Source organism: Callithrix jacchus, chromosome 22 (assembly GCF_049354715.1).
Source record: "Callithrix jacchus isolate 240 chromosome 22, calJac240_pri, whole genome shotgun sequence".
Classification (NCBI taxonomy): Eukaryota; Metazoa; Chordata; class Mammalia; order Primates; family Cebidae; genus Callithrix; species Callithrix jacchus.
In genome coordinates, this window is record NC_133523.1 from 48,017,550 (window position 1) to 48,037,860 (window position 20,311).

A 20,311-nucleotide genomic window follows, 5' to 3' on the forward strand; every position below is an offset into this window, starting at 1 on the left:
ATCCAATCCCCGACCTGCTGTGTAGCTTTGGGGGAGCCCTGCCCTCAGTTTTCCCATCCCTTTCATGCCTAAGCCCTGGGTAATAAACATGAAATAACTTTCAGCTCTGGGAGAAGCTTTATTCCTCAGGGCCCTCCTCAGGGCCGCGGCAGTAGGCAGGAGGGCTCAGCCCTCAAACTTTTTCTTGCGGCCTTCCATTCCACTCAGTGCATCAATGTTTTTGCGCCAGTCTCCCACCTCCCGGATTTCCTGGAGGATGGTGATAAGAGTCAGAGGTTAGGGTCTCTTCCTGGTCTGCAGTCTCTCAAGAATCCCCACCTTCCCTCCAGCCTGTAGGGCCATTCTACGCTGGATGTCTGTCCAAGTATCTAGTTCCAGAACACTTCCTGTCCCCTCAAGACAATCCCTGCCAATTTCCCCATGCACTTCCTATCTCCCTCATGTACTTCCTGTCTTTCCCCCTCCACTTCCTGTCTCCCTCATGCACTTCCTGTCTTTCCCAACCCAGTTCCTGTCTTTCCCCCTCCACTTCCTGTCTCCTCCCTGTACTTCCGTTCTGTCTCATGCACTTTCTGTCTCCCTTGTACACTTCCTGCTTTCCTGCACACTCCTTCCCTTATACTCTTCTGTCTTCCCCCTCTACTTCCTGTGTCCCTCATGCATTTCTTTTTCCCCTCCCCTTCCTGTCTCCTTGCACTTCCTATCTTCCCCTCCATTTCCTGTCTGCCTCATGCACTTCCTGTCTCCCTCCCTCCTTCCTTCCTTCTCTTCTTTTTTTTATTTTTTATTTTTTAAGACAAGAGTCTCCCTCTGTCACTAGGCTGGAGTGCAGTGATGCAATCTCAGCTCACTGCAACCTCCACATCCCAGGTTCAATCGATTCTCCTGTCTCAGCCTTCCAAGAAGCTGAGACTACTAGCACGCCACCACGCCAGCTAAATTTTATAATTTTAGTAGAGATGGGGTTTCACCACGTTGGCCAGGCTGGTCTTGATCTCTTGACCTCAGGTGATCTGCCCACCTCAGCCTCCCAAAGTGCTGGGATTACAGATGTGAGCCACCGTGCCCACCCCTCTTTTCTTCTTTTTAAAGATAGGGTCTCACTGTGTTGCCCAGGCTGGAGTGCAGTTGTGCAATCATAGCTCACTGCAGCTTCAATCTCATGGGCTCAAGTGATCCTCCTGCCTCAGCCTCCTGAGAAGCTACACACCACCACCATGACTGGCTAATTTTTTTTCTTTGAGATGGAGTCTTGTACTGTTGCCTCGGCTGGAGTGCAATGGCATGATCTCGGCTCACTGCTACCTCTGCCTCCTGGGTTCAAACGATTCTCCTGCCTTGGCCTCCTAAGTAGCTGAGATTACAGGTGCCTGCCACGATGCCCAGCTAATTTTTTGTATTTTTAGTAGAGACAGGGTTTCACTATGTTGGCCAGCCTGGTCTCGAACTCCTGACCTTATAATCTTCCCCTCTCAGCCTCCCAAAGTGCTGGGATTACAGGCATGAGCCACTGCATCTGGCCAACTGGCTAATTTTTAAAAAAATTTTGTAGAAATTAAAAAAACATTGTGGTGGTGTGCACCTGTAGTCCCAGCTACTCAGGAGGCTGAGGCACAAGAATCACTTGAACCCAGGAGATGGATGTTGCAGTGAGCTGAGATGGCATCACTGCACACCAGCCTGCACAGCAGAATGAGACTCCGTCTCAGAAAACAAAAGGAAACTAAAAAAAAATTGTTTTAACCTCGAGGATGACAGGCACGAGCCACCGCACCTGGCCCTTCACACACCTCTTTACTCTTACATGGACTTCCTGTAGCCCTAATGCACTTCCTGTCTTCCCCTTCTACTTCCTGTCTTCCTCTTGCATTTCTGAGGACCCCTAGTTGTGTGCCCTCAGGCCAGGCCCTAGGGTTTTGGCACGCAGCGCCCCTCCCCTCAGCATCCTCTCTCATGGCCTTAGCCTACACTCACCTTCTCGGTGTCCTCCTTCTTCACCTGCTTGAGGTGGGCACGCAGGTCCAGGGACTCCTTAGCCCGGGTCCCCAGCAGCGCCTGCATCATGGCATCCGCAGAGATTCTCACTCTCCGCAGGGTGGGCCGCTTAAACTTGCCGCGAAGGTCAAAGATCTTCTGGGTCAGATCTGCGATCTAGGGGCAGCCATACAGACAGGTGGAGACATCTCCCTCCATTTCCCCCTCACCCAGCTCTTCCATCCTACGCTCCATTTTTATTCTCCTTATCCTGTCTTCCAGTACCAAAGCTTCATCCAGTATCTTCCTAGCCTAAGCTCCCAGTCTAACCTTTTTTTTTTTTTTTTTTTTTTTTTTTGAGACAGAGTTTCACTCTTGTTGCCCAGGCTGGAGTGTAATGGCGCGATCTCAGCTCACTGCAACCTCCGTCCCCCAGATTCAAGCGATTCTCCTGTCTCAGCCTCTGGAGTAGCTGGGATTACAGGCATGAACCACCAAGCCTGGCTAATTTTGTGTTTTTAGTAGAGATGGGGTTTCTCCGTGTTGGTCACGCTGGTCTTGAACTCTCAACCTCAGGTGATCCACCCGCCTTGGCCTCCCAAAGTGCTGGGATTACAGGTGTGAGCCACCGTGCCTGGCCTTTTTTGTTTGTTTGTTTGTTTGTTTGTTTTGGAGATGGAGTTTTGCTGTTGCCCAGGCTGGAGTGCAAATGGCTCGACTTTGGCTCACAGCAACCTCTGCCTCCTGGGTTCAAGCAATTATCCTGCCTCGGCCTCCCTAATAGCTGGGATTATAGGTATGTACCACGAAGCCCGGCTAAATTTTTTATTTTTAGTAGAGACAGGGTTTCTCCATGTTGGTCAGGCTGGTCTTGAACTCCCGACCTCAGTTGATCTGCCCTCCTCGGCCTCCCGAAGTGCCGGGATTCAGGTGTGAGCCACCGCGCCCGGCTCATCCTCTCCCAGTCTAAGCTTCTAATCCTGGAACTGAATCACCCTCCCAATGTACTCCAGACTCACCTCTCAAAACCAGTGGCACAACCTGGTCCAGCTAAGTGCAAATCACAATTCCCTGGCCAATCACATTTCCAGGACCGCAATTCCCTGAGCTAATTTACCAACATGTGATGCCCTGAACATGTCCACTAACACATTTTCTGTTTCCCAACCCGTGGCCTCAAATGTGCTGTTCCCTCTGCCTGGAGCAGCTTTCCTTGACTATATCACACTCATCCTTCTGCCCCAGCCCTGCCAGGCTCACGGTTGTCCTGGGTCTCCTGGGATGTGCAGCCAAAAGCAGCTACAAGGGGTCAGGCTGAGACCAAGTCCCAGGCATCTCACCCTGCCCTGAAGGTACCCAAGCTGCCCATGCGTCCCACCTCGGTGATGTTCTTGGTAACTTTTGCCTCTATGTCATATCTCTCTTCATCCACCTTGTCCACACGGGTGTGGAGCTGTCGGCACAAGTCCTGGAGGAGAAATGTGGCGTGTGCTGTTGGGGGAAGCCTGGGGGCCTGGAGACCTGGATTCCTGGGTCTGAGGGAGGAGGGGCTGGGGGCCTGGGCTCCTATCTGGGAAAGGAGGGCCAGACGGTCCTGAAGGAGCAGATTGGAGCCAGGACTCCACAGACCTGCAAACAAAGGGTGTTAGGGGCCAGGAGTCCCACGAACCATACAGAATTGGGTAAGGACAGTCATACTGGACCCCTGGGTCCCGAGCAGAAGGGGGAATAGGGACTGTACTGCTGAATTCCGGGGACTAGAAACCTCGGATCCCAGGCTGGGCGAGTCCCTGCCTTGGGAGCGGGTACCTGCAGCTCCGCGAAGCCCAGACCGGCCAACTCCAGCGGCTGGCAGCGGGTGCTCAGGGCGCGCCCCTTCTCTCCGCGCCGCTCCTCCGCCTCTCGCTCCAGTTCCTGCTTTGCAATCTGCAGCATCAGGGTCTGCGGAGAGGTGTGAGGGAAGCGCAGCCCAGCCAGGGCATCAGAATAAAGACCAGGCCTGGGGAAGCCGCCTGTGCTCTTCCAGCCACTGGAGTTCGGTCTCTACCTTTCTGAAGACCCGTCTGCCCGGAGCGGGACTCCCCGCTAAAGCCACGGCCCGAACGTCCAAACCCCGCCCACTTGCCCGAAGCCAAACCCACTACCAAGCTCCGCCCCCTGGGCAGCTCCAAGCTCCTTTCCTCTCCCGCCTGTCCTCACCTTCAGCTGCAGTTTTCTCGAGGCGGAGATCTTAGACTTTTTCTGCCAGGGTGAGATGGAGCAAGGAAGGATCATGGAGGGGGATCCGGAGACGAAAGTGGAGGGGGCCTCACGACACCCCCAGCAACCCCAGCCGGTCCAGATTTGGGCCCGCCTCCAACTTAAGCCCTGAGTCTACGGGAGGCCACGCCCCTCATTCCCATCCACCAATCCGGGTCTCTGCCTTTGGCTAGGCACTGCCCATCTATCCCTAAGCAAGTCTAAGGGCAACAGAGCTCCGCCCGCAGACGGCTCTCACCAATCCGAGCTCGACCCTCTGCAAAACTCCGCCCCTGAAGCGCCTCTACGTAGGCCCCACCCCCTTCGCTGCCCTGGCTCCTCCCCGCGCCCCCAGGGTCTCGGGTCTCTACGACTGTACTCGGCCCCCTGGAAACCCCGTCCCACCTTGGCGTGCGGCTCCGTGGCGTACGCGCGGTAGTTGGAGGAGCGGCGTCTGACCGGGGCTGGTGCGGGGCGAGGTTCCCCAGCCTGGGGTGGGAGGAGTGCGGGCCCCATCACCACCAAGACCCTACCCAGCCCTCACCACACCACACCCTCTCCTAGGGCGGCAGCCTCCCCCCAGACCCCTTACTGCAGTGCCCGCCCCGGCCCTGGGGGTCCCAGCCACGCCTTAGCCCGCTGCTCTCACCGCATCACTGCTCCTGCAAGGAGAGAAACCGGGGAGGGGGTTAGTGGTGGGCTGTGTCCTGTCTGTCTCCTAAGGGACCCGGGAGACCCCTCTGACCGAGAGGTTGGGGGACACCGCTTCCCCTTCCTCGGGTTCCAGGAGTCTGACTCGCGAACCCACTTCCTCTTTTCACCCAAGAGTCCCAACCCTATCTCCCGTTGCAAGCCAGGGGTCCAGCCTCTCAGCTCGGACCCCTCTTGGGACCCCGGGAGGTCGCCCCAACTCTCATTGCCTTGGGAAGTCACTCACTCATCCGCCATGCTGAGACTCAGACCCGGAATGGCAGGAGGCAGGGCGAGGACAGGGACTTTCGGAGGGTCAGTGAGGGGGCGGCCCGGGTGACCTTCAAGGTCCCAGGGACCGTGAGTCTCCTCCGGGCTGCTCCAGCCTCCCCGAGGACACTGAGATAAAGGGCGGACAACAGAGACTAAATATACTGCGTCCTCCTCCCCCCTGCCCACCATGCGAGATAATGGGGCGCGTGAGGGGCGGGGCGGGCCCTGCTCCAGCTGGATCACCAGCTACCTCGGGGCACAGGAATCCAGAACCTTCTCCCTCGGATCCTGGAGTCCTAGACCTCTCCTCCCTCAGACCCAGAGAATGCCCTTCCTCCCAGCCACCCCCTCCCTCAGACCCAGGACTCCGGGGGACCCCAGCCCCTCCCTCAGACAAGGAGTCTGGGCCCCCAGCCCCCTCTTCCCTCAGACTCAAGAGTCTGGGCCCCCAGCGCCTCCTCCCTCAGACCTGGGAGTTCAGGCTCCCAGTCCCTCCTCCCTCAAACCCAGGAGTGGAGGCCAGCAGCCTCTCCTCCCTAAGACCCAGAAGTCCAGGCCCCCAAACCCTCCTCCCTCAGACCCTGGAGTCCAGACCCCAACCCTTCCTCCCTCAGACCCAGGAGTCCAGACCCCAACCCCTCCTCCCTCAGACCCAGGAGTCCAGGACCCCAACCCCTCCTCCCTCAGACCCAGGAGTCCAGGACCCCAACCCCTCTTCCCTCAGACCCAAGAGTCCAGGCCACTCAACAATGTTGTGTTTAATTTGGAGTGCAGCTGTGCTGGGGGCCCACTCTCAGCCTGCAGCACTGAGAAATCCATCTCTTGTCCACTCAGAAACCCAGGCACCTGGTTTCTGACTTCCTCTGTCCACCACTCCTAGGCCTTTCTCCCCCAGCCCTGGAGACAGACATAGGACAGCAAAGACAGTTGGACACACGGAGGGGTGGACACACTTGCTTTACTCAAACCACCTGGGTGCTGACCAGGCCCTGGTGAGGAGAGACCCTAGACCCCAGGCAGCCACAGGGTACCTGGGGACAAGGGGGCAGAAGTCAAGGGCCTGAGACTCAGGGTCAAATCCTGGGCTGGGCTTAGAGTCTCTGAAGCAGAATTTGGAATTCTGAGAGAACAATCTAGAATTCTAGGAATAGACCATAGAATCCCAGAAATGGAATTTGAAAATCTAGCAACACCCCTGGGGTGGGGGTGACGGGTACTGAGTGGGAATGATGAGAATAAACGTGAGGGCTCCAGCGGCAGGTTTAAAATGGTATCAGCGGCTTCTAATTCTACAACCTGACTTTGGAAGCTGGAGATAAGGGGCGTCTAGGGGTCAGGTCAGACTCCAGTTTTGGAGTCTGACTCACTGTCGGACGGGGGCAAAGCCCCTGGGGGCAGAGCCAGAACCTTGGAGAGAACCTGGAGATGCAGAGGGCAGCTGGCAGGGCTCAGAGTGGGGTCCCGCCCTGCAGAGGTTCGGTCAGGTCCTCGGGGGCGGGGCTGCGGGCCTCAAGAGGCTGGGCCAGGACTTCAAGGGGCAGAGTTCTGGGTTCCACAGCTGGGTCAGTGCCACCCAGAGCCAATTCCGGGGACTTGCAAAAACGGGCGAAGGTCTCTGAGGGCCTGACCCCGGCCTGTGGAGAGAATCCAGCTGCCTGAGCCAGCTCCCTGACCCGGGTGTTGAAGCCCTGCAGCTGCTCCCGCCGCACGTCCACCAGGTACCTGCAGATGGGAAGCGCCATGTCAGGGACCCAGATTCGGACCCCCAGCCAGGACAGGCCCCGCCCTCCACCCCACTGGCTCACCGGGCTAATTCCACAATCAGGTTCCCTCCCGGTGCCACACAGGCCCCAAGCTCAGGGCTGAGAAGATGGACCATCCTGCAGAGAGGACAGAGGACAGGCTGAGATTCAGCTCCAAATCCACGGGGAGAACGGTGCTCTGGGAACCCAGACACTGAGGGAGGAGGGGCTGCAAAACTGGAGTCCAGGTCCTGGGGAAGAAGGGGGCAGGAGGTCTGGACTCTGGGGTACCAGGAAGGAGGGGCTGGGGCTGGACTCCTGGGTCTGAGGGAGGAGGAGATGGGGGTATGAGGGAGGAGGGGCTGGGGCTGGACTCCTGGGTCTGAGGGAGGAGGAGATGAGGGTATGAGGGGAGAGGGGCTGGGGCCTGGACTCCTGGGTCTGAGGGAGGAGGGAATGGGGCTTGGGCTGCCTCCCCACTTACCCACAGGCCACATAGAGAAGCTGGAACCGGCCATTGTAGCAGCTCTTGTGGTGGAGAGTCTGAGCAGAATCGAGGGGTAGGAAGTGGATGGTGAAAGATTCCGGGGTGGGGGCTGCTGGGGAAGGTGATAAAGGGGTCACCTCTTGTAGGTGCTGCCATGAGGGTGGAAAGCCAGAGACATACATAGAGCTGGGCAGAGCTGGGCAGGCACTCAGGGCTTGGAGATAACATTCCTTGTCCCCTTGAAGCTTTTAAAAAAATCTTTCCTCTGAGGTGGATTTCTGGAAAATTCTGGGAAGGTCAGCCCAGCAGGCAGAGACCCACTGTATAGATCAGGCAACTGAGACTCTAGAGAGGGAAAGAGAGTGGGTGGCCAGGGCCACATGTGACATATCCTGCCCGACAGACACTCAGGGAGGGCCAGGTGGGAGGATGGCTGGAAGGAGGCCCAGCCAGGGTCTGGGGTCCGGGATGGTGTCCAGGCAGGAGCTGGGGCCCAGAACCCGGGGAGAATACTCTTGGATAGCATAGACCCCTGCAGATAAGACTAGAATTCTACTACTGGAATTAAGAATCCTAAGCACGCTCTCAGGATTTAGGAGAGAGAGAAAAACAGACAGAATGTCAAGAAGAAGCCGACATTGGCCCCCGCATTCCACATCATGTCAGTCCACGCTCCAATGTGAAATGCGTGGAGGGTGCAGTCCCTGGCTTACCTGTTGTCCTGGCTTACCTGCAGTCCCTGGCCTACCTGCAATCCCTGGCCTACCTGGAGTCCCTGGGTTACCTGGAGTCCCTGGCCTACCTGGAGTCCCTGGGTTACCTGGAGTCCCTGGCCTACCTGGAGTCCCTGGCCTACCTGGAGTCCCTGGACTACCTGCACTCCCTGGCTTACCTGCAGTCACTGGCCTACCTGGAGTCCCTGGGTTACCTGGAGTCCCTGGCCTACCTGCAGTCACTGGCCTACCTGGAGTCCCTGGGTTACCTGGAGTCCCTGGCCTACCTGCAGTCACTGGCCTACCTGGAGTCCCTGGGTTACCTGGAGTCCCTGGCCTACCTGGAGTCCCTGGGTTACCTGGAGTCCCTGGCCTACCTGCAGTCCCTGGCTTACCTGCAGTCCCTGGACTACCTGCAGTCCCTGGCTTACCTGCAGTCCCTGGCCTACCTGGAGTCCCTGGGTTACCTGGAGTCCCTGGCCTACCTGGAGTCCCTGGGTTACCTGGAGTCCCTGGGTTACCTGGAGTCCCTGGCCTACCTGGAGTCCCTGGGTTACCTGGAGTCCCTGGGTTACCTGGAGTCCCTGGCCTACCTGGAGTCCCTGGACTACCTGCAGTCCCTGGCTTACCTGCAGTCACTGGCCTACCTGGAGTCCCTGGGTTACCTGGAGTCCCTGGCCTACCTGGAGTCCCTGGGTTACCTGGAGTCCCTGGGTTACGTGCAGTCCCTGGCTTACCTGCAGTCCCTGGCCTACCTGCAGTCACTGGCCTACCTGGAGTCCCTGGGTTACCTGGAGTCCCTGGCCTACCTGGAGTCCCTGGGTTACCTGGAGTCCCTGGGTTACCTGGAGTCCCTGGCCTACCTGGAGTCCCTGGGTTACCTGGAGTCCCTGGCCTACCTGGAGTCCCTGGGTTACCTGGAGTCCCTGGGTTACCTGGAGTCCCTGGCCTACCTGGAGTCCCTGGGTTACCTGGAGTCCCTGGCCTACCTGGAGTCCCTGGCCTACCTGGAGTCCCTGGGTTACCTGGAGTCCCTGGCCTACCTGGAGTCCCTGGCCTACCTGGAGTCCCTGGCTTACCTGGAGTCCCTGGCCTACCTGGAGTCCCTGGGTTACCTGGAGTCCCTGGCCTACCTGGAGTCCCTGGGTTACCTGGAGTCCCTGGGTTACCTGGAGTCCCTGGCCTACCTGGAGTCCCTGGGTTACCTGGAGTCCCTGGCCTACCTGGAGTCCCTGGCCTACCTGCAGTCACTGGCCTACCTGGAGTCCCTGGGTTACCTGCAGTCCCTGGGTTACCTGCAGTCCCTGGGTTACCTGGAGTCCCTGGCCTACCTGGAGTCACTGGGTTACCTGGAGTCCCTGGCCTACCTGCAGTCACTGGCCTACCTGGAGTCCCTGGGTTACCTGGAGTCCCTGGGTTACCTGGAGTCCCTGGCCTACCTGGAGTCCCTGGCCTACCTGGAGTCCCTGGGTTACCTGGAGTCCCTGGGTTACCTGGAGTCCCTGGCCTACCTGGAGTCCCTGGGTTACCTGGAGTCCCTGGGTTACCTGGAGTCCCTGGCCTACCTGGAGTCCCTGGGTTACCTGGAGTCCCTGGCCTACCTGGAGTCCCTGGCCTACCTGCAGTCACTGGCCTACCTGGAGTCCCTGGCCTACCTGCAGTCACTGGCCTACCTGGAGTCCCTGGGTTACCTGGAGTCCCTGGGTTACCTGGAGTCCCTGGCCTACCTGGAGTCCCTGGGTTACCTGGAGTCCCTGGCCTACCTGCAGTCACTGGCCTACCTGGAGTCCCTGGGTTACCTGCAGTCCCTGGCTTACCTGCAGTCCCTGGACTACCTGGAGTCCCTGGGTTACCTGGAGTCCCTGGCCTACTGGAGTCCCTGGCCTACCTGCAGTCACTGGCCTACCTGGAGTCCCTGGGTTACCTGGAGTCCCTGGGTTATCTGCAGTCCCTGGGTTACCTGGAGTCCCTGGCCTACCTGCAGTCACTGGCCTACCTGGAGTCCCTGGGTTACCTGGAGTCCCTGGCCTACCTGCAGTCACTGGCCTACCTGGAGTCCCTGGGTTACCTGGAGTCCCTGGGTTACCTGGAGTCCCTGGCCTACCTGGAGTCCCTGGGTTACCTGGAGTCCCTGGCCTACCTGGAGTCCCTGGGTTACCTGGAGTCCCTGGCCTACCTGGAGTCCCTGGGTTACCTGGAGTCCCTGGCCTACCTGGAGTCCCTGGCCTACCTGCAGTCACTGGCCTACCTGGAGTCCCTGGGTTACCTGGAGTCCCTGGCCTACCTGGAGTCCCTGGGTTTACCTGGAGTCCCTGGGTTACCTGGAGTCCCTGGCCTACCTGCAGTCCCTGGCCTACCTGGAGTCCCTGGCCTACCTGCAGTCCCTGGCCTACCTGGAGTCCCTGGGTTACCTGGAGTCCCTGGGTTACCTGGAGTCCCTGGCCTACCTGGAGTCCCTGGGTTACCTGGAGTCCCTGGCCTACCTGGAGTCCCTGGGTTACCTGGAGTCCCTGGGTTACCTGGAGTCCCTGGCCTACCTGGAGTCCCTGGGTTACCTGGAGTCCCTGGGTTACCTGGAGTCCCTGGCCTACCTGGAGTCCCTGGGTTACCTGCAGTCCCTGGCCTACCTGCAGTCCCTGGCCTACCTGCTGTCCCTGGGTTACCTGCAGCCCCTGGCTTACCTGGAATCCCTGGCTTACCTGGAGTCCCTGGCTTACCTGCAGCCCCTGGCTTACCTGGAGTCCCTGGCTCCAGGCTTCCCTCCTCATGCTGCTGCTCCTCTGGGTTCCCCAGGGTGGCTCTAGCGCGACCCCAGGCGGCCACCTCGCGGAGCATTTCTGTCACGTTGTGTTGAGTGATCTCACCCGCCGTCTAGGGATAGAAGGGGAGTGGACAGACGTTGGGGCCAGGATGGCGGTGGGGGGCTTAGAACGCGGGAGTCTTGGTCCAGGACTAGAACTCTCGGAGCGGCTTGGAGGATGTGAAGTAGGGCGGGACCTATCCCGCGGGGATGGAGCCTGTTCCCTGAATAGAGTCGTCCCGCAAAGTGAAAGGCGGGGTCTGGGGCTGGGGGCGGAGCCTGATGTGGGGGTCCTCGTGTGGGGGCGGGCCTTTCACACCCACCCACCCCCACCCCACCACTACCCCCAGTCCCAGCCTCACCGCGCACCTTGACGGGCTGTCCGTTGCTGGTCCGCAGGAGGCTCTCGTCGTCCGCTTCGATACCAAAGGCCACAAAGGGCCCCGTGGCGATGTCCCCCCAGTACCCGCGCGCTGCCACGCGCTCCCCGCGCTGGAAAGGAAGGGAGAGAGGAGGCAGGTGAGGTCGATGTTGGGGACCCTGACTTCTAGGTCTCCGAGAAGCAGCAGCGGGCCCGGACAGCCAGTGGACACGCACGTAGCTCAGGAAGCGACCAGACGCCAGAGTCCGGTTGGGCACGTGATAGGTGCTGGAGTCCCTGAGTTCAAAGGCGACGCCTGTGTCCCGCCAGCGTCGGAACTCCTGGGTGTGAATGACCTGGGCCTGGGGTGGGGGTGGGAAGAAGGGAGCCCTCAATGAAACGAGCATGGAGGGACCCTACACCTTCCTCCCTCAGAACCTGAGTCCAAGCCCAGCCCCTCCTCCCTCAGACCCAGGAGTCTAGACCTGAGCCCCAGCCCCTCCTCCCTCAGACCCAGGAGTCCAGACCTGAGCCCCAGCCCCTCCTCCCTCAGACCCAGGAGTCCAAGCCCTAGCGCCTCCTCCCTCAGACCCAGGAGTCCAGGTCCCCAGCCCCTCCTCCCTCAGACCCAGGAGTCCAGGCCCTAGCACCTCCTCCCTCAGACCCAGGAGTCCAGGTCCCCAGCCCCTCCTCCCTCAGACCCAGGAGTCCAGGCCCTAGCACCTCCTCCCTCAGACCCAGGAGTCCAGACCCCAGCCCTTCCACCCTCAGACCCAGGGTTCCAGGCCCCAGCGCCTCCTCCCTCAGACCCAGGAGTCCAGGCCCCAGTCCCTCCTCCCTCAGACCCAGGAGTCCAGTCCCCAGTCCCTCCTCCCTCAGACCCAGGCCCCAGTCCCTCCTCCCTCAGACCCAGGAGTCCAGACCCCAGCCCTTCCACCCTCAGACCCAGGGTTCCAGGCCCCAGCGCCTCCACCCTCAGACCCAGGGGTCCAGGCCCCAGTCCCTCCTCCCTCAGACCCAGGGTTCCAGGCCCCAGCCCCTCCTCCCTCGGACCCAGGAGTCCAGGCCCCAGCCCCTTCTCCCTCCTCCTGGGCCCCTCACCCCACGATCGTGCAGTTTCATGCGTAGGTCCCAGTCGCTGACACCGCGCCGGGCGTCGTAGCGGGAGCCCAGGTAGTGGCGCAGCCGTGAGTCCCAGAGGCGGCTCATGGGGAAGGCCTCGGGGCCCTTCTCGCCGCCAGCCCAGAAGCGGAAGACGGCTTCCAGGGCGTCTCGCTCACGGAACTGTGGGGTCAGGAATGCGCAGGGAGAGACGCAGAGAGGGATGCAGGGAGAGCAGCTTCTAGTTGACCCTTTCTTCCATCCCAGAACGGGGAACGATTCTCCCGTTTCCCGGATGAAAAAAACTGAGGCTCCTAAAGCAGAAGCCACCTCCTGCCCCCAGGCCAAATCTCACAGTAGGAGTCGCGGAGCTGGGATTCGAACCCCCGAGTCCGCCGCCTGCTCCATCAACGCACGTCCTTTGGACTGCGCACTTCCATTCTTCCCGCGGCCACCCGATCCCAGGCAGTGACCGGGCGGAGGTCGGGCGGCCGCACCTTGAGGGCGTGGAGGCTGAGCCAGGGCAGCTGCTCCTCCAGGCGGTCGGGCTCGGGGACCAGGTGGGCCAGCAGATCTGCCTGGGCGCGCACGAAGGCGGCCACCGGTGGGCGCAGCAGCGCGTTCCCCCACACCTCCAGGAAGGTCTCGCTGCGCTCTAGGGAGAGGGAGAGATGATTGGGGGAATGTGCGGAAGAGAGGGACCAGAAATTAGACCTTTCATATGTTCTGATGTCATAGTCATGTGATGAAAACAACGAACCCCGGAAAACTCCCCACACATCCTAAAAACTACATGAAGAACAAGACAGGCTCACGCCTGTAATCCCAGCACTTTGGGAGGCCAAGGCGGGTGGATCACGAGGTCAAGAGATCGAGACCATCCTGATCAACATGGTGAAACCCCGTCTCTACTAAAAATACAAAAAATTAGCTGGGCGTGGTGGCGCGTGCCTGTAATCCCAGCTACTCGGGAGGCTCAGGCAGGAGAATTGCTTGAACCCAGGAGGCGGAGGTCGCAGTGAGCCGAGATCGCCCCATTGCACTCCAGCCTGGGTGACAAGAGCGAAACTCCGTCTCAAAAAAACAAAACAAAACAGAATTCCTTAGAAGTAGCCTGCCCCTTCATAAGAGATGGTGCACACTGCACCCTCTTCACTGCGCATGGCCCACCTCCTTGCCTCGGTGACCTAATGGGGGTGGACCCTCGTTTATCACTCACGTGATTGTCGTGACCCTATCACTATCCTTAAGATGACCTCACTCACTACACCATTTTATAAAGGACTTGAGCGTCCTCAGATCTTGGTATCTGCAGGGGTCCTGGAGCCAGTCCCAGTGATACTGAGGGATGGCTGTATACACCTTTAGCTGTACATAATATATGTACACATAGACATATAGTTTCTTTTTTTTTTTTTTTTCCCAAGACGGAGTTGCCCTCTTGTTACCCAGGCTGGAGTGCAATGGCACCATCTAGGCTCACCGCAACCTCTGCCTCCTGGGCTCAGGCAATTCTCCTGCCTCAGCCTCCTGAGTAGCTGGGATTACAGGCGCGCGCCACCATGCCCAGCTAATTTTTGTATTTTTAGTAGAGATGGGGTTTCACCATGTTGACCAGGATGGTCTCAATCTCTTGACCGCGTGATCCACCCACCTTGGCCTCCCAAAGTGCTGGGATTACAGGCATGAGCCACCGCGCCCGGCCTGAGACATAGTTTCATGTTAGTTAAGAACTTTAGAGAACTATCTGCCTTTAGTAAGATAGATCAGTTTTGTTCTCGTTATTTAAGAATTTTGGACAATCTGTACTGTGCAGTGTACGCTGGATGCCCTGTGTTATTAATAACTGATATGCTTTGGATCTGTGTCCATCCAAATCTCCTGTTGAATTGTAATCCCCAGTGTTGGAGGTGGGACCTGGTGGGAGGTGACTGGATGAAGGGGGTAGATTTCCCCCTTGCTGTTCTCATGAGTTCCCACAAAATCTGGTTGTTTAAAACTGTGTGGCACCGCCCCACTGTGTCTCTTGCTCCTTCTCCCACCGTGTAAGAGGTGCCTGCTCCCCTTTGCCTTCTACCATGGTTGTAAGTCTCCTGAGGCCTTCCCCAGCCATGCTCTCTGTACAGCCTGTGGAACTGTGAGTCAATTAAACCTCTTTTCTTGGGGCCAGGCACGATGGCTCATGCCTGTAATCCCAGCACTTTGGGATGCCAAGGTGGGCAGATCGCCTGAGGTCAGGAGTTCGAGCCCAGCCTGGCCAACATGGTGAAACCCCAGCTCTACTGAATACAAAAATTAGCCAGGCATGGTGGCACATGCCTGTAATCCCAGGTACTTGGGAGACTGAGGCAGTAGAACTGCTTGAATCCACCACCCAGGTTCAAGCAATTCTTGTGCCTCATCCTCCCAAGTAGCTAGGACTACAGACACGTGCCACCACCCCTGGCTAATTTTTGTATTTTTGGTAGAGACAGGGTTTCATTATGTTGGCCAGGCTGGGCTCGAGCTCCTGACCTCAAGTGATGCCCCCTGCCTCAGCCTCCCAAAGTGCTGGGATTACACGTGTGAACCACAGCACCACCACACCCAGCCTCTCCTGGAATTTTTTTTTTTTTTTTTTTTTTGACACAGTCTTGCTCTGTCATCCAGGCTGGAGTACAGTGGCATGATCTCGGCCCACTGCAACCTCCACCTCTTGGGTTTAAACAACTGTCCTGCAACCTCCACCTCTCAGGTTCAACTTTTTTGTATCTTAGTAGGGACAGTTTCACCATGTTGCCAAGACTGATCTCAAACTCCTGAGCTCAGGCAATCTGCCCACCTCGGCCTCCGAAAGGGCTGAGATTATAGACATGAGCCACTGTGCCTGGCCAAACTGGAATTTTCTAAGTGTCTCTCAGATGTATTATATTTAGCCCCATTTTACAGATGGGAGAAGCTGAGGCTCTAAGATGGCAAATTATATCATAGGGGACAATGATCAATAAATATATTTGAATTTTTTTTTTTAGACGATGTTTCGCTCTTGCTGCCCAGGCTAGAGTTCAGTGGCACAATCTCCTCTCCCCACAACCTCCACCTCCCGATAAAATAACCAAATTTTTAAATTGTACCATCGAAATGCCAGAATCCTTCTAGGGAGCGGAAGGAGACCGGCGGTTGGAATGCCTGGGTCCTAGTGACTGACCTTGCAGGCCCATCTTCTCAGGTTCCTCTAAGGCTAGGCTGAATATCAGCATGTGTCGGGCCACAGCTTCCAGATTATTCTCCAGTACAAAGAACTGGAAGGATGAACAGGGCAGAATAATTCTGAGACCTGCTTGCCTGGGCCCTAGCAGACCCAGGAGAGTGGACCCTCAGCTCTCTCCTTCCACACACCCAGGAGCTCTGTACACCAGCCTCTTCCTTCAAACACAGGAGTCTGGGTCCCCAGAGCTCCCTTCCTTTCCATTCCTCAGAAGACCTGATTCTTGAGCTCTTCCCGGCCTATAGAACCCAGGAGTTCCAAATCCCAGTCCCTTCCTTCCCCAAGACGCATGAGTTCTCCCAGCTTCCACCTCCCTTAGATCTAAGAGTCTCCAGCTCCTTCATTCCTGGACCTGAGGTTTTAGAATTCCAATCCCCTCCTCCCTCAAGGACTTGGGAATCTGGGGTCTCATCTTCATCCCAGCTCACGTTGAACCTCCTGCGAGGCCAGAGCTTCGCTCGGGACAGGGTCCGCAGCAGGTGGCGCCCATCCACAGAGCCCAGCAGCAGGACATCTAGCTCGGGGACGCTGTGCACCGTATCGGCCTGGGAGTCTGGGTCCACTGGAGGACCTGGCAAGATGATAGCAGGCTGGGGCACTATGGTGGTCGCCAGAGTGTCCCCCGTAGCACCCCTACAACAATGGACTACAAATCCCAGCAGGCAACGCGCCCGTGGCCTAGGTTCTAAGGGGAGTTGATTCCTCTGAGCATTCTGGGATTCGTAGTCCGCAGACTGGACCTCGGCCCTGCCCTGGAGGCGCGCCCTCCACCGTTGGAGCCTTGGAGAACGTTAGCGCGCCCCCAGCCACCGACGCTGGGACTACGAGCTCTGAAAGGCTGCCTGCGCAGGCTGGAAAGGCAGGCGGTGTATCAGACCGTGGGTGCTGGGACTCACTTTCAGCCTGCAGGTCCAGCGCCGGGGACAGGCCCCACCATGACACCGAGCCGAAGCCCATACCGGAGCCGGCAGGTGTGGTCATCACACTGCGGAAAAGACATCCTGGGAATCCCACACATTGCCCGCCCCGCTCCCCTCTCTCCGCCCCTCACTTCGCTCCCCTTTGCCTCCTCATGATATCCTACCCACACCTTTATCTTCCAAATATCCTGGGATGCCCCTTCCCCTCTGCTCAGTGCAGCACTGTGGACCGGCGACGCTCCACTACCGCTGGCCAGAGTCCCCGCCCTTTTCGATCAATCGACCAATGGGTGCATATGGGCTGGCACGTCGGCGAGCAACTGGCCAATGAGAGTTAGCGAGGTCCGCCCGCTACAAACTTTTGGCCAATGGGAGCACTGAAGACCAGGCTTCCCCACCCCTAGGAGTAGAGGCCAGGTGGACGCGGTTGTCATGACGACGGCACTGGCGGGGGCGGGAAGGAGCGGGGCTGGAAGAGGTTGGGGCGGAGTCAGGGTCAGTCTAAATTTCTGGAATGGGGGAGGCCTGGGCTGATTCAAATTTAGAGAGAACGGAGCTTAATCTTATTTCTTGTTTTTTACTTTTTTCTCTTTTCCATCTCCCTTTGCTGGTACGTAACTGAACTTTTATCTATCCAAATAAGGTGAAGTTTCTAGACTTTAGACTGCAGACCTCTGAGCCCCCTCCCCGCCCCAGCCCAGCATGGGTTCTACCACACGGAGCTGCCCACTGAGGTGCAGGTTATTACAAATTCAGGACTCTTGTGAGCTGGTTATTAGCCCAAGCAGTAATAATTTAAACTTACAGCTAGATCCTTTTGTAGTTTCTAAGCGAGATGATTGGGTGTTCACGCGCATGTGTGAGATGCGCCTTCCTCAAACCTTGTTACGACATCGGCACATGACCCTTCCGACATGACAAAACAAAAGTTAAATGCACTGCATTAAAATAAGGGTGAGTCGGCCGGGTGCGGTGGCTCACGGCTGTAGTCCCAGCACTTTGGAGGTCGAGGTGGGCGGATCACTTGATGTTAGGAGATGGAGACTAGCCTAGCCGAATCACTACTTTAAAAAAAAAATAGGAAAATTAGCAGTGAGCCGAGAATGCGCCATTGCACTCTAGCCTGGGCGGCTGAACGAGACTCCGTCTCAAAAAAAAAAAAGAAAAGAAAAGAAAAGAAAAAGAAAACCAGTACCCCATCTATCTCCCCATTTCTCTTTCCTCAGTCCCTGGCAACCACGAGTCTACTTTCTGTCTCTATGAATTTGTCAGTTCAGGAGATTTCTTATGGATGGCATTCTGCAATATGCAGCCTTCCTCCACTTGGCAAAAATACTTTCGGGACTCATCCATGCTGAAGCACGAATCAGTGCTTCCTTCTGTTTTTATGGACCAAATCATATTCCACTGTTTCCCCCCGCCAACCCTTGCAAGCTTCATTCCTTCTTGTCATTCAAGTTATGGCCCAGACCGAACCTCCTCAGGAGGGCTGCCCAGATTACCCTCCCTAAATTATCTCAGCCCTTTTACATTTTTGTCCCAGTGTGGACTGACATTTGTAATTGTTTTATTCCTCCTATAACTCTGCTTTCTTGTTGAGATAGGGACCCAAGGACCCCACTGTCGTCATCTAAATCAATCCCAGAATTTAGACAGGTTTTCTGGCTATGTGATTCTAAGGCCTTTTTTTTTTTTTTTTTGAGACTGACTTTTGTTCTTGTCGCCCAGGCTGGAGTGCAATGGCACGATCTCAACTCACTGCAACCTCCATCCTGGGTTCAAGTGACTCTCCTACCTCAGCCTCCCTTGTAGCTGGGATTACAGCTGCCCACCACCATGCCTGGATAATTTTCATATTTTTCGTAAAGACGGGGTTTCAGCATGTTGGCCAGGCTGGTCTCAAACTCCTGACCTCAGGTGATCTGCCTGCCTCAGTCTCCCAAAGTGCTGGGATTACGGGCATGAGCCACCACACCTGGCCCTGAATTCTCTAAAGCATAGTTTGGACTCATTTGTCAACAGGGAATAAAGATCATGTTTATTTCGTGAGTTGCTGTGAGGTTTATTATTGGCAGTAATAATACATAAAGAGTTGTCTTCATAGACACGCCCTACACCAACACACACACATGAAAAGTTACCGAATTCCTTTTAAGAAAAATTTAAAATCTCTTGGACATTATCATCTGTGTAGCTATTCTAATTTCACTTTTCCCATTGGCTACCAGGAAGCTTAGGAGCAAGTTTGTTTGCTGCCTTCTTTTTTGGTATGTGGGGGTACTTTTTTTTGCCTCATTCTCCACTTAATCTGCTGCTGAGAGTTCTCTTGCCAATTTTTTTTCTTTCTCTTTTCTTTTTTTTTTTTTTTTGAGACAGAGTGTCACTCTGTCATCCAGGCTGGAGTGCAGTGGCAAAATCTCAGCTCACTGCAACCTCCACCCCTCGGGTTCAAGTGATTCTCCTGCCTCAGCCTCCTGAGTAGCCGGGACTACAGGTGTGTGCCACCATGCCTGGCCAATTTTATATTTTTAGTAGAGGTGGGATTTCACTTTGTTGGCCAGGCTGGTCTTGAACTCCTGACCTCGTGATCTGCCCACATCGGCTTCCCAAAGTGCTGGGATTACAGGCATGAGCCACCACACCCGGCCCTCTTACCAAATCTTAGAGGTCTTTGTTCACCACCCAAAATCCTGTATGGGATGAGATAAGGTAGAAGCCAATGGAACAATCATCTTTGCTAGAAACAGACTAGAAGCCAGCATTCCTTGAAAGAACAACGAAGTCGGGTGCAGTGGCTCGTGCCTATAGTCCCAGCTAGGCAAGGAGGATCCTCCGGAGTTTGAAACCAGCCTGGGAAACATAGTGAGACCCCATCTCTGCAAAAATGTAAAAATAAAAAATTAGCCAGGCATGGGTGCGTGCACCTGTGGTCCCAGCTACTCAGGATCCTCTGGAGCAGGAGGATCCCCTAAGTCTAGGAGGTTGAGACTGCAGTGAGCTATGATTGGACCACTGCACTCCAGCCGAGGGACAGAGTGAAAACCCTGTCAAAAAAGAAGAAAGGAAAGAAAGAAGGAAAGAAGAAAGGAAGGGAAGGGAAAGGAAGGGAAGGGAAGGGAAAGGAGGGGAGGGGAGGGGAGGGGAGGGGAGGGGAGGGAAGGGGAAGGAGGGGAGGGGAAGGAAGGGAGGGGAAGGGGAGGGAAGGGAGGGGAAAGGAGGGGAGGGGGGAAGGGATGGGAAAGGAGGGGAGGGGAGGGGAAGGAAGGGAGGGGAAGGGGAGGGAAGGGACGGGAAAGGAGGGGAGGGGAAGGGAGGGGAAGGGGAGGGAAGGGACGGGAAAGGAGGGGAGGGGAGGGAAGGGAAGGGAAGGGAAGGGAAAGGAGGGGAGGGGAGGGGAGGGAAGGGAAGGGAAGGGAAAGGAGGGGAGGGGAGGGGAAGGAAGGGAAGGGAAGGGAAGGGAAGGAAGGGAAGGGAAGGGAAGGGAAGGGACGGGAAAGGAGGGGAGGGGAAGGAAGGGAGGGGAAGGGGAGGGAAGGGAGGGGAAAGGAGGGGAGGGGGGGAAGGGATGGGAAAGGAGGGGAGGGGAGGGGAGGGGAAGGAAGGGAGGGGAAGGGGAGGGAAGGGACGGGAAAGGAGGGGAGGGGAAGGGAGGGGAAGGAGAGGAAGGGAGGGGAGAGGGGAGGGGAAGGGAAGGAAAGGGAGGGGAGGGGAGAGGAAGGGGAAGGAGGGGAAGGGAGGGGAGAGGGGAGGGGAAGGGAAGGAAAG

At 57.1% G+C, this 20,311-nt stretch overlaps 3 protein-coding genes and 1 non-coding gene across 4 annotated transcripts; 1 reads left to right on the top strand and 3 right to left on the bottom strand.

Moving 5' to 3' along the window:
* Positions 1-98: 98 nt before the first annotated feature.
* Positions 99-5,303, bottom strand: TNNI3 (troponin I3, cardiac type). Its single transcript, XM_002762496.6, has 8 exons — positions 5,150-5,303; positions 4,862-4,874; positions 4,618-4,701; positions 4,174-4,215; positions 3,784-3,915; positions 3,353-3,442; positions 1,975-2,151; positions 99-249 (listed from the first exon to the last, which is right to left on the bottom strand). The coding sequence occupies exons 1-8, from the start codon at positions 5,158-5,160 to the stop codon at positions 166-168; spliced, it is 633 nt and encodes a 210-aa protein (XP_002762542.4). The 5' UTR covers positions 5,161-5,303; the 3' UTR covers positions 99-165.
* A 1,066-nt stretch (positions 5,304-6,369) lies between these two features.
* DNAAF3 (dynein axonemal assembly factor 3) lies at positions 6,370-16,808 on the bottom strand. The gene is given in 14 exon segments (XM_054249317.2): positions 6,370-6,592; positions 6,594-6,635; positions 6,637-6,897; positions 6,981-7,055; positions 7,402-7,516; positions 10,853-10,988; positions 11,287-11,409; positions 11,515-11,640; positions 12,380-12,562; positions 12,877-13,034; positions 15,567-15,660; positions 16,055-16,197; positions 16,523-16,611; positions 16,715-16,808. Coding segments are annotated over 13 exon segments (1,620 nt in total). The 5' UTR covers positions 16,608-16,611; positions 16,715-16,808; the 3' UTR covers positions 6,370-6,513.
* Positions 7,943-10,228, bottom strand: LOC144580920 (uncharacterized; the record flags this gene model as incomplete). Its single annotated transcript, XM_078361620.1, has 2 exons — positions 7,943-8,966; positions 9,899-10,228. Coding segments are annotated over 2 exons (1,230 nt in total), but the record flags the coding sequence as incomplete, so codon positions are not given.
* Positions 16,809-17,357: 549 nt separating the features above from the next.
* Positions 17,358-17,461, top strand: LOC128930576 (small nucleolar RNA U13). The gene has a single exon (XR_008478810.1). It is a non-coding gene; the product is annotated as a small nucleolar RNA U13 (small nucleolar RNA).
* The last annotated feature ends 2,850 nt before the right edge of the window (positions 17,462-20,311 follow it).

Excerpts from the sequence above, each read along its gene's own strand:
- TNNI3 (XM_002762496.6), bottom strand. Across the intron at positions 3,916-4,173 it reads CGAGAAAACTGCAGCTGAAG|ACCCTGATGCTGCAGATTGC; the intron begins GTGAGGACAGGC and ends ACCTCTCCGCAG. Across the intron at positions 2,152-3,352 it reads TTACCAAGAACATCACCGAG|ATCGCAGATCTGACCCAGAA; the intron begins GTGGGACGCATG and ends GGCTGCCCCTAG.